A 12,631-nucleotide genomic window follows, 5' to 3' on the forward strand; every position below is an offset into this window, starting at 1 on the left:
ATAAGGAGAGGTGCCTTAGTGGAAACAGCTCTCCCCCCACTCTCGTTTGCTGACCCCAACAACTTTCCACTGGTGTTGGAACCCAATCTACAGTTGAGGTACTAGGCACCCGATGTTCCACGCGGGGAGTTGAGAGTAGGCGTTGATAGACATAGACTACTGACACCGGCCTGGTTAAAATAATAAAAGCCCAATGACTAAGGTGTGAGAGAACCTCAAAGAACTTGATGTCCGAAACTGAAAACAGCTAGCTAGGTACCGAACTGGAGAAGCATGTTTTTGTTCTTGAGTAAATTCTTTGAAAACGGTGATATTTTAAATATTCACATGGATTACAAAATCCGATGATATGCGAAGTCTGCGAAAGAAAAAAAATGCCAATATTTAAATGTATGTTATTGGAAAAGTGTCAAGAAATCATTCCAAACCATTCACAAATTATAAATCAGTTGGTGTAAACATGTGATTTGGCCTTAAGAAAGTTTATGACAAAAATCTACGCTATAGGTTTGTTACCAAGATTTTTAGACAGAAATTGTTGGTCTGTGAAATTCTGAAAATTGGGGATGAAATTCTCTCAGAGAGAGGAAAGCTGTAAAAAAAGATCTAACGATTTTTTGACAAAAATTGTCCGCCACGGAGCAAAACAAGCGGACACTTTCGTAACACGATAGACAGACCAACAATTTCCGTCCAAACAACTTTCTTGGTCAGAATTTGTCAGGATCCCTTCTGCCCAAAACGACCAAATTATGTGTAGCGTAGAATATCATTTGGGCAGCAGTTGGCAGTATTGGTCAAAGTTGGGAACAAACCTCGTATTTTGACCTATTTCTACAAATCTATAATGCCCAATTTTATAAACAGCTTTTATATATTGAACAGGATTTATTGGTTTCACCAAGCGTTTTTAAAGTAAACAAGCTTTTAAACACCTTTTAAAACTAAATGCCCATTTTTGGCTCACTAAATTTTAAAAGTGTCATTAAAAAATGAATATGACAGATTGACGGCTGATGTTTTGTTTTGTAAAATTTGTATTCTCAATATTTGGGGATAGAGAATGAATAATTATAATATCATTTTTATGATTTTAGTTTTTAATATTAGCCTTTCTTTTGGCCCGAGATTGCTACAGTGGAGTTAAAGATATTTGCTATCTCCTGTAGAAGTAAAATACAAATTTCCGTTTTAATTTTACATGGTAATAAGATCTTTTATGTATTATGAGAGTCACAAAAAAAAATGTTTGTATTAATTTATCATGACAACGAAACAATCGCATTTTTGCCAGAAAATAATTTATACATTTTCGAATTGTTCAAGGAAAATTTAAGCAATATTATTTAGCTGATAGATGAAGCCACTTTTTGGAGAAACCTATAAGTCCTCAACAAGTTTTCTTTTTCATAGAAACTAAGACATCTATTTCATTAAGTTTGACAAAATAAACAAAATACAAACGTGAAGTTCAAAACTTTCTCCATATTTCCGCTGATCGTTGAGAAGAGCTAGTAGCGATAAAGAATCAACTTGAAGTTGGCTTATTGCAGAAGGTCAATAAATAGGATACTAGCAATATTATTAAATGTCCTAACTTTCGGTAAGTAGAAAATTCCATGGAAAATTGTATTTTAAATTTCATTTCACATATAAATATACATATAATAGTTTACTTAGCCTAGAACTACGATAAATATTATTTATTTGCACATTTTTATCAAATAACAAAAACCTGTGGACAAATTCGTTCTTCACTGAAGAAAATTTGAGCCAAACTTCATTCTTACTTTAATTTTATAACAGCTGAAAAAGTAGATAAGTGGACATTTACCAAAAATATACCATTCTCTAGTTTTTTTTATTAAATTCTGAAAAGTGTTATCCAACCCTAGTAAATGTTTGCAGTTACTCTCAGATGTAAACGCATTTACTTTCCACATTCTACACTGTAGACTCCACAGAATTACATCTTCTTGTCACCTGTCAGCTGTCACCGAAACACCAACAACAATTAAAAAGAAAAATTTATTAATTTGTGAAATAGTGAAAAACTTCTCAACATTTTTCGTGTACGAAGAAAAAATAATTTTACAAAATCCTTAAATTACATATAATTTATTTCGTTGATTTTCTTCATTTCTCAGTTCTTATTGGCTTTGTGTTTTTAGTTTCATTTGCTTTAGTTTTTTCTTAGAAAATATAAACAAAATAAAAACATTAACTAAGTAGAGTCTCAAGTCAGCAGCAGCGGCAGCCGCCATCCCACACACTTCACACTCACCGCACAAAAGTTGTCCTATTCTTTCTTTGATTTTATTTAATTCTATTTCCTTTAAATGGACTTAAATAAATTGTAGAGCTTAAAGTGAAGCACACTGAAATAAAAGTCGAATCAAAATTTGGCCTCTTAATCATCCAACAAAATCATAATCACACACTTTAGCGATTTATTTGCGTGCAATTATCCAATGATATCGAATTTGTGGCGGCGTCTTACGCTGCGTGTAGAACAAAACTTAACAGCTGCATATTTTAGAGGTTTGTTTTGCAAATGAAAAGAAACCAAAAGTAGATTCATTCATTTGTTTGTTTATTTCATTTGTTGCATGTTTCAAATTCATAATTTCTTGTTTTCATCGCAAAACCAAAGAATTTGTTTTTTTTTGCTTGTTTTTGGGGTAAAATCGTTATCAAGTGAGATAAGGAGGGTTGATTCACTCACCTCACCTGTCACCTCCAATAAGTTGTTCATTTTAACCGATGGCTTGTGTCTAGGATGGTGTTGGTTATGTAGAATCACAACTAGATGTCGCTGCTTTTGGAATGTTGTTTGATTTTGAATTTAAAACGAAAATATTTAACAATTTTAGGTCAAAAACTAAGGAAAATTGGAATCAGAGGAATGCATAGTTCAATTGAGGAAGTTAAAATGAGCGATATGCACGTTAAGATCCTGCCAGCCTTACAGGACAACTTCATGTATCTGGTAAACTCTTTCGAAAGGTTTTGTTTTTGTAATACTGTTGTTTATGTAATCTTCTTCTAGATCATCGATACAGCAACTAGGGAAGCCGCAATTGTTGACCCAGTTGATCCTGATTGTGTCATTAAGGCGGTGGAAGATGAAGCAGTGAAGTTGACCAAAGTTCTCACCACCCATCATCACTGGGATCACGCTGGGGGAAACGAGAAATTGGTAAAGCAATTTCCAAGTCCTTTAGTTGTGTATGGCGGTGACGACCGCATTGGGGCATTGACCGATAAAGTCGGCCAGGACTATACTTTCCAAATAGGAAAACTGAGTGTGCGTTGCTTGTTCACTCCATGCCACACCGTCGGGCATATCTGCTACTATGTCGAATCGCCAGCCGGGGAGAAAGCTGTCTTCACTGGAGACACACTCTTCCAAGCCGGATGTGGAAGATTTTTCGAAGGAACCGCTGAGGAAATGTACTCAGCGTTGATTGAAAAACTATCATCTCTATCCGATGAAACGCAGGTCTTCTGTGGCCATGAGTACTCCCTTCAGAACCTCTCATACGCTAGGCATGTTGAGCCATTGAATGAGAATGTCCTCAAGCGGATTGAATGGTGCAAACTGAAGCGTGCCGAATCGAGTCCAACTGTTCCATCGACAATTGGTCAGGAGAAATTATGGAATCCATTTATGAGAGTTCACAAGGAGTCGGTTCAGAAGCATGCTGGCGAAAAGGAACCAATTCCGACAATGCGAAGTCTGCGCAAGGAGAAGGATTCGTTTAAGGGTTAAATGGAATTCGAATGAAGGGATGGATTGGGTTGGGGGTTTGGGTAATTTCTAGAAGGAAGAATTTCTTAGAAGTAAAACGCACAAATTGATTTGATTTTTGTTTTCTTTTTCTATCGCTATATCTAATAAAATTGGAATCTTATTGTTTTCTTTTGTTGTAAATAAAAATGTTTAAACAAAATATTTAACGGTATTTCGCAGTAGATTGTTATTTTTTTTTAAATTTATATTCTTGACAATGAAGCAATGATATTAAATCAACGGAAGTTCTTTTATTACAATATACAAATTCAAGTTCAACAAAAAACAATAACGGAGAAGAAAGTAATTCGCATTTTTTTCGGACACCCGGTCTCACAGACAGTAGCTTACCATTGGCGGGTTGAGAAGAAGATAGGTTACTTCAATACATTTTTATATACCACGTTTTTTGTTTTTCCTTCCTTGGCCAGAACGTAAAGATTTTGTTGGTTTGAGACTCGTGAGCACGCTACATACAATTGTCAATGCGAAAAATAGTTGTTTTTTTCCAAATTTACACCTGCAACTTTCAGCAACACTACTCCCACATCCCCGCGGTGAACATCGGGTGCCTAGTACCTCAACTGGAGATTGGGTTCTAACCCCAGTGGAAAATTGTTATGGGCAGCAAACGAGAGAGGTGGGAAGGGGTGTTTCCACTAAGGCACCTCTCCTTATCCAGGCGGCATCGGACGAATTCTCGAGACGGAATCAACGGTGGCGTCTACAGTTCCAGTATGGTTGAACTACTTAGTGAACACATTATGGGGCTTCTTCGACATATTCGGAGCTCAGGCCTGTAAGTAGCGGTTTATCCGGCTCCCCGTCCTTCGAGTTATATTAAGGATTTGGCCCTCCAGGTTGGGGGTTGTGCCGTCGGGTTGACTTCCTGGCCTCGGATACGGACGGATTCACTATTGACAACCCTCGCAAACGAAATAAGGACATCGAACTTCGAATCTGTACATGGAATGTAAGGTCCCTTAACATACCACGTGCAGCCGAACAATTAGCGGAAGCCCTAAGCTGCTGCAGATATTACCGCCATCCAAGAAGTGCGATGGGATGGACCGGGCAAACGCAAACGCACACTAAAAGACTGCGATGTATACTACGGCGACTGCTACCGAGAACAAAGACAGCGTCTATTTGGGTGTGGATTTGTTTTTGGAACTAGACTCAGGCAAAAAGTCTTGAGTCTCAACAGTGTGATCACAACAATCCGCATCAAGGCCAAATTCGCCAACATAAGCCTTATATGCGTATATATCCTCGAGCTCTTGGACAAGACATATGAGCAGTGCTCTGGCTATGACATTAAAATTGTCTCAGGAGATTTAAATGCCAAGCTAGGAAGAGAAGACATCTTTAGTGCCACAATCGGGAGATACAGCCTGCATGACACCACCTCCAACAACGGATTCAGGCTGATCGATTTCGCTGCGGGGCGAGTACGTAGATCACACATCTTAATATCCACAAGGGGACATGGAAATCTCCTGATCAATCAACCGTCAACCAGATTGACCACATTGCGATCGACGCACGACACTCCTCTTTAGTATCCAGGATATCCGAACATTCCGAGAGGCCAACATTGACTCGGACCAGTACCTCGTTGTACCCAAGGTACCGCTACGGATATCCCGATCCAAGCCAAAACAAGGAAGTACTGTGATTAGATTCGACGTTAGACGGCTACAATCGCAAGAGACTGCCATGCCCTTTTCCGATCGAGTCTCTAATAACCTCTTAAGAAGTCCTATGCTTCCTGCATTAAGCATTGAAAACCAGTGGCAACATTGCCTTGCAGCCATCAGAGATGCCGCCTCTGAAGTGCTAGGTTACACACGGCCACCACAGCGAAACCCCTGGTTTGACGACGAATGCCGGCAAGCGCACGCAGCGAAACAGCAGGAATAAAAAACGGCGCTGCACAAAAGGACCAGAACTGCTCGCGAGCTCTTCGAGCAGAAGAGGAGAGAGGAACACAGGAGATAGAGGAACACAGAACAGAGATGGAAAAAAAGAGAGCATGAGAAGCGCGCGATCGAGGAGATAGAGGGATGTCACAACAGGAATGAGGTTTGTAAATTTTACAAAAAGGTAAAAAAAACCTCCCAAGGGTACCAGCCACGAACCGAAGCCTGTAAAGACGATCAAGGGAACATCGTAGTAGAACCACAGTCGATGTTGAGAATATGGAAAGATCACTTCTCCAAATTATATAACGACGATGACGAAACGAATTCCGCTGTAAGGGAGATAGAACCACTCAACTTAGGCGACGCAGATTAACAATTCCGCCTACCCGACCTTGACGAAGTAAAGATAGCTATATCTTAACTTAACTCTGCAAAATATGGTCGGAAGAAAGCATGCCCGATGCGTGGAATCTCAGCATAGTATGCCCGATATATAAGAAAGGAGATCCTCTAAATTGCGCCAACTACAAAGGCATCAGTCTCCTTAACATTACGTATAAGATCCTCTCTGCCGTATTATGTGAACGTCTGAAGCTGTTCGTCAACAACCTGATAATTCCTTATCAGTGTGGCTTCAGACCAGGAAAGTCCACTATGGACCAAATATTCACACTACCACAGATCTTGGAAAAAACCCAGGAGCTTCAAATCGATACCCACCTTCTCTTTATCGATTTTAAAGCCGCGTATGACAGCATCTATAGGGATGAGCTCTACAGAGCAATGTCTAGTTTTGGCATCCCTGTCAAACTTATCCGTTTGTGCAGAATGACGATGGAGAATGCATGCTGCTCTATCTAGGTAGGAAAAGATTTCACCGATGCATTTGATGTCAAAAAATGTTTTAGACAAGTATATGCACTGTAAAACTCAACCGTCAACACTAGAGGCACAATCTTCCAAAGGTCTATCAAATTACTCAAATACGCAGATGATAATGACATAATTGGAAGATCAAAACGTGATGTCAGTGGAGCGTTTTTGAGCATTGCGACGGAAGCGAAGAAGATGGGTTTAGTGGTTAATGAGGGCAAGACCAAGTATATGCTGACACCAAAAAAAGACATTGAACAACGACGTCTTGGACAAAACGTCACCATGGACAGCTATAACTTTGAGGAAGTTAAGGACTTTGTCTACCTAGGCACCGACACCAGCGCTGAAATCAAACGAAGAAAAACTATTGTAAATCGCTTGTTCTCATTTACAGCGCTGAGGCCTAGACCCTGTCAAAGAAAGATGAGAGCGTCTTAGGTTGCTTCGGGAGAAAAATTCTTCGGGTGATTTTTGGTCCCGTACGCATAGATGGAGAATGGAGGAGAAGATATAACGACGAAATGTACGGGTTGTACAGCGACTCTGACCTAGTTAGCAGAATTAAAGTCCAACGGCTTAGATGGCTAGGTCATGTAGAGCGAATTGTTATAAACGCTCCAGCCCGGAAGGTCTTCGAATCCAATCCAGAAGGACGGTGCAGTAGAGGAATACCTCGATTTAGGTGGCACACCCAGGTGGGAGAGGACCTCAACCGACTCGGCGTGCGAAGCTGGAGACAGCTACATATGAACTTACAGACCGAGCTGGCTGGAGACGCATGTTGGTTGAGGCTCAGGTCCGCCCGGACTGTAGCTCCACCTTAAGTAAGTAAGTAAAATAGCGTTTATTATTTTAAAATTATTATTTTAAAACTAAAAAATAAACACGTAATAATATTAAGAGAAAACTGACTTAAAACTACCTAAATACTTCTCGTAAATTAAATGATGAAAGACAAACCGAGTAAATCACCAAGTATTAAAGAAACAATTAAATTTACACGACAAATAAAATGTTTGCAGGATTTCTCTGTAATTTGCATACGTCCGACAACGGCGCGCGTGTGCCCTAACGTTTGTGCCTGTTCGGGTAGACCCACTCAGTGACGTCCTCCCACCGCGCCGGCCGATAACTGTCTCGTCTACCGCGTAAGCGATCATATTCCCCGGAAAGTAATTTTTCCCATGGGAATGCGTTGTTTTTCCGAGGTCAAAAGTAACTTGTGTCCTTTCTTAAGTCTCAAACTATCTCCTTACCAAATTTTCATTTAAATCTGTTCAGGCGTAAAAGCGATCGGCCACCGGAAATGCGTTATTTTCCCGGGAAAAAAGGAGCCTATGGCCTTTCTCGGCTATCAAAATATCTCCATACCAAATTTCATGCAAATTGGTTCAGTAGTTTAGGCGTGATTGAGTAACAGACAGACAGATTTACTTTCACATTAAATTTAAAATATTATTAAGTAAGAAATGTGCTTAAAAATTCCTAATAAGAACCACAAAGTTAAAAAGAATTTAATAAATTTATAGATTTTGTGTTGGAATTAATAATATAACAAATTAGGGCTCTATTTCTTTTTTAGCTGACGTTGTTAAATTATCTTCCTGGTCCTCAGCATCAGCAAAGTTTTCACAAATTCCAAAAGGAATTGGGGTCATATCGTTTGATTGTATGGATTTTTTAAAAGCTTCTTTAAGCAACTTTTCTTTCTCTAGAGACTTTCTTACTTTTTCATTGTAAGTTTTCACTTGAAGCAAAGTCAACATTTTGTTAACGTTCTTTTCACACCTAATAAAGAGAAAAATAATTTTTTATCTTAAGAAAAAGCTTAAAAAACTTAACGTCTAGATACTTGGAATTTCGTAAAGAATAAACTCCCGGAAGATGTTGCTGTTTGAAAAGTTTTCGTGTTTGTAGTGCCACACATTTGAGTAACTCAGTAGTTACTTCCAACTGAAGTTGTTTCAGTTTCAAATGATCATGGATATATTTCCTTGAAAAGTAACCACGAAAAGTCGATTGAATGATAATTGCTGACTTATTATGATATTCATTGATTCGTCGTTGAGTTGTTGATTCTAGAATTTGGAAAAATAACGAACGGCCGTGAAACCCACGCCAGATTTTTTGAATTTTGATAGCTGCTTCATTCCATAAGGCAATTTTTTTCCTCATGTGCCATCCTCGAAATAGACTTTGGATTTTGACAGCAGATTTGAACTTTTTGTGGCAGCTTGATTCTGCCACTCTAAAAAGATCGGGAAGAAGTTAAAAATCAAATTTTGATTTAAAATACATTCTTCCTAAACAAACTGCGAGAGAATTGCTATGGCTTTACGAAGCCAGGTCGCTGTGATTCCTGCATATTGAGGTTCATCAATAAAGTCGTACTCCTCTTCGGGGTACTGATCTTCATCTTTGTATAGGGATGAGGAGGACAAATTTTCCATTCTTCTTGTTCTTCTATGGAGTTAAAATAGCAGCAACACAGGAACATACAAATGGTTATTTATAAATTAATAATTATGCTCCCAAAGATTTGATACGGAAGAAATGTAAAACAAAGCGTTAAACGTTAAAATTAATTTTTTCATTTTTTTGAGTGACAGGAAATAAAACAAAATTCACAAATCGACTTCAGGTTCACATTTGAAGTTTGGTTTAGGAAAGTCCACATCGCATACGACTACAACATCATCATCAAAGTGATTACTTAAGTCTTCATCTAATATTGAATCCAGAGAAGAACTTCTTGTCCTTTTCCTTGAATACCTTACAGAACCAGAACTTGATGCACTGTCAATCCTTTTAGTATACTGAATAGGAATTGGCATAGAAACAGGAGCTTCTGCAACTGCTGTTGCTGCTTGAGAAAGAACTGGAGAACCTTTATCTCTCCACACATAACTATTCTTTGAAATAGTTTTTTTTTCGTTTGCTTTAACATTTTGCAATAGAATCATGGCGGACATTTTAAACTCGTCAAAGCTTTCTTCAAATTTTAAAGCTCTAAGTTCTGTGCTGAGGTATTGACAGAATGCTTCTTCTTTGGATATGACTTTTGGAGCTGTGATTCTTTCTATAATATCCATAGACTTGTTGATGGTCATTTGAAATGTATCAATTTCAGAGTCTTGTCTGATTCTTTTTTTCTGGAAAGGAAACACAACATTAATAATTGAGTATTTTGGTTAACATCTATCTTACCCTTACAAACTGTTCCGAGTCCTCTGTTGTCAAATCCTCAAACTGGCTCTCATTGAATATCTGTGCAGGAAGGTGAATAAAAACCAATATCCCCAGAAATCCCAATATTTTGAATTCTTACCCGTAAATTTTTGAATTTTATCGATGACGTCGACGTTGTGTTCAATGCTGTCATTAAAGGAGGTTGTTCGTCATTCACATTCAATAAAAAGGATAACTCGTCATAGCACCACAGGGTTGGCTTATATTGAGATCCATCAAAAGTCTCATTTGTTTTAGTACAATTATCAATTTTCTTTTTCTCACTAGCTAATTGATGCCTCAAGGTTTTGAATTTTGTCTTAATTGAGTTTTCAGTAACATTTGGTTTTAGAAACTTTAAAGCATCAACTATTGCCATAAGGGCTTCCTTTTTTTTATTCGACTTCAAATGGTCGGGATGGTCAAATTTGTACAGAATTGAATGTTTCTTATATTCTTCAATAAGTTTAAGAGTTTCTTGTTTCGTCCAACCATTAAGAGGTCCGGAATTTTCCATCGCAGATATAAAATAATACACAGTTGTTTGCACTTTTTTAATTTATTAGTTTAGCATTGATTGAAAACAATAAAACGTGGCAGTACCACCTTTAGATAAGAAATCCATTTCAAAACTGGCAAACATCGAAAATACTCTCTGACATGTGCCAGCGCATGCAGAAGATGAATTCAACCGGGGGAAAACTAGTTTACTTGAGCGCAAACTCACATACACATAAAAGTACTTTAATGTGTTGGTGTACACAATACACATGTGTGTACACAATGCCTTTTAAATAATCAAACATATAGGGTTACTTTTAAACCTGCTGATTAACCCCATATGTGCTTAGGTAAAGGTATGGCATGCATTAATCAATTCTGTTTCGGCAGAAGTTCAACTATACTGGGGGAAGATAAGATTGAATACAGTGGATGCATTAGGTGACCAGATTAATTGATAAAAAATACAAATATTCACTTAAAATTTAAATTTTACTAGTCCGAATTTTTTTATTAATAAGCACACACTAAAAAAGTGTGAGCACTGCGAAGAGGAGAGAGGATTTAAAAGGAGATGTCGGTGCACATTGGTTTTGAATTCCTGAATATTGCAATGACTAGGAAAGACAGAGTGTGGTAAGACATCCCACATTCGCGTAGTACGGCTAAAGAACGAATCTCTGTATTTGACAGTACGGCCCAAGATGAGCATTCCTAGAAGCGCGAGTATTACGGTTGAACTGTTTAAGGGGAGAAATGCACCTGGCTATTTCACTAGAGCATAAACCGTTTAAATATCGGTAAAAAACGGTCAGATAAGAAACCTTACGACGATGCTCAAGCGAAGTAAATGAACTTATGATGATATTCTCATATCAATTTAAATGCTCTACGTTCAATACTATCCAAAAGGTTTAAGTAAGTTGCAGAGCACCATCCCAAAGATGGGAGTTATACTCAAGCTTTGGACGTGTATAAGTCCTGCAGATAGCAGCCAGATCAGAAGGGGTGACATATTTCTTGCATCGCCTAAGGAAACCCAAACACTTTGCGGCATTTTTGGTGACATCGTGTATGTCGGCAATATCGAGATGTTCAGTCTTTTTGATACAAGTGCCATCCATGGATAATGGCAAGGGGGGATATCGCGCTTTAACAATACAAGACAGCATTGGGTTTTCGAAGCACTAAATTCCACGTGGTTCTTTAATCCCTATTGAATAATGCTGTTTAGGGTGGAATTTAATGAGCTTATCATATTTTGTAGTTGCAGTTCCACATCCTAAGAGTAGTGTTGTGAGTCTGGAAACGAATATGAAAAGCTAAGAGTGCTATCGTCAGCGAAACAATGTATTGGATTAGAAGTTGCAGTGAGGAGATCATTAATAAAAATTAGAAAGTGTTAGAGATAGAACAGAGCCCTAGGGCACACCAGCTTTTATTTAATATTTTTCAGATTTTTTTATTGAAAGATCCGAAAGGTAATTACTAATCCATTGAAACAGGGATTCATGAAAACCGAAAGCAGGCATTTTCGATAGAGAGCCTGATGCCAAACCCTATCAAATGCTTTTGAAATATCTAAATATCTAAGATTTCCTCCACTGTTCGGTGAGATCACCAGTGGACCTATTGCTTCGAAAGCTGTACTGACGGTCGTTAAGAAGCTTTCGATCTTCAAGATTTTTTTTCTGAGCTGATAATTAATCTGCGTTTCCATGACCTTGGAAAGAAGGGACGTAAGTGTAATCGGTCGGCAATTAGAAGATTCGCCTCTGTTGGGGATGGGCTGGACAAATGCAGTTTTCCATCCTCTCGGAAAGAGACCTGATTAGTAGGACTGATAAAAAAGCTTACGCAATGGTTTTGCCACCGTTAGAGAACACCTCTTCAGAACAATAGCGGGAATACCATCCGGACCAGCCTTGGAAAGAGATTAGCTTTCTCTAAAGAGCTAACAAAAAGTGTGTCATTGACAACGAGCGTAGGAACCGATGAAGAGGAAGAATTTCTCATGTTTTTTACAAATGACCAAATATTTTTAAGTTCTCATTCCCAGGAGTATTAAACTTGTCATAATATCAGTACTGGCGTCAACATCACTATCGAGGAAGGATAATGACCAGTTAAAGATCCTAAAATAATTATTGAGACCGTGTCAATGTTTGGCGACCAATTAATTTTGCTTAGCGCAGAAACTCGTATGGCCATTGGGTGCGTCTCATTCATGAATGTTCGACTTTTTTGTATGGGGTTATTTGAAGTTTAAAGTATATGAAAATATGAGCTTCAATTCGACAACATTCTG

General features: G+C 38.2%; 2 protein-coding genes across 4 annotated transcripts; one reads left to right on the forward strand and one right to left on the reverse strand.

Moving 5' to 3' along the window:
* The first annotated feature begins 1,961 nt into the window (after positions 1 to 1,961).
* LOC129953916 (hydroxyacylglutathione hydrolase, mitochondrial) lies at positions 1,962 to 3,955 on the forward strand. 2 transcript variants are annotated; one of them, XM_056067461.1, is made up of 3 exons: positions 1,962 to 2,072; positions 2,874 to 2,989; positions 3,050 to 3,955. In XM_056067461.1, exons 2-3 carry the CDS (start codon positions 2,906 to 2,908, stop codon positions 3,770 to 3,772), a joined length of 807 nt encoding a protein of 268 aa, XP_055923436.1. In that variant the 5' UTR covers positions 1,962 to 2,072; positions 2,874 to 2,905; the 3' UTR covers positions 3,773 to 3,955. The 2 variants fall into 2 exon arrangements, with proteins under 2 accessions (XP_055923436.1, XP_055923435.1); XM_056067460.1 differs by lacking the exon at positions 1,962 to 2,072 and adding an exon at positions 2,079 to 2,541.
* Positions 3,956 to 8,009: 4,054 nt separating this feature from the next.
* On the reverse strand, positions 8,010 to 10,433 carry LOC129953915 (spermatogenesis-associated protein 17-like). Of its 2 annotated transcripts, XM_056067459.1 has the most exons (5): positions 9,923 to 10,433; positions 9,802 to 9,861; positions 8,908 to 9,746; positions 8,447 to 8,842; positions 8,010 to 8,382 (listed from the first exon to the last, which is right to left on the reverse strand). In XM_056067459.1, exons 3-5 carry the CDS (start codon positions 9,042 to 9,044, stop codon positions 8,154 to 8,156), a joined length of 762 nt encoding a protein of 253 aa, XP_055923434.1. In that variant the 5' UTR covers positions 9,045 to 9,746; positions 9,802 to 9,861; positions 9,923 to 10,433; the 3' UTR covers positions 8,010 to 8,153. The 2 variants fall into 2 exon arrangements, with proteins under 2 accessions (XP_055923434.1, XP_055923433.1); XM_056067458.1 differs by lacking the exons at positions 8,010 to 8,382; positions 8,447 to 8,842 and having other exon boundaries at positions 9,062 to 9,746.
* Positions 10,434 to 12,631: the final 2,198 nt, after the last annotated feature.

This window comes from Eupeodes corollae, chromosome 1 (assembly GCF_945859685.1).
Source record: "Eupeodes corollae chromosome 1, idEupCoro1.1, whole genome shotgun sequence".
In the NCBI taxonomy this organism is placed as follows: Eukaryota; Metazoa; Arthropoda; class Insecta; order Diptera; family Syrphidae; genus Eupeodes; species Eupeodes corollae.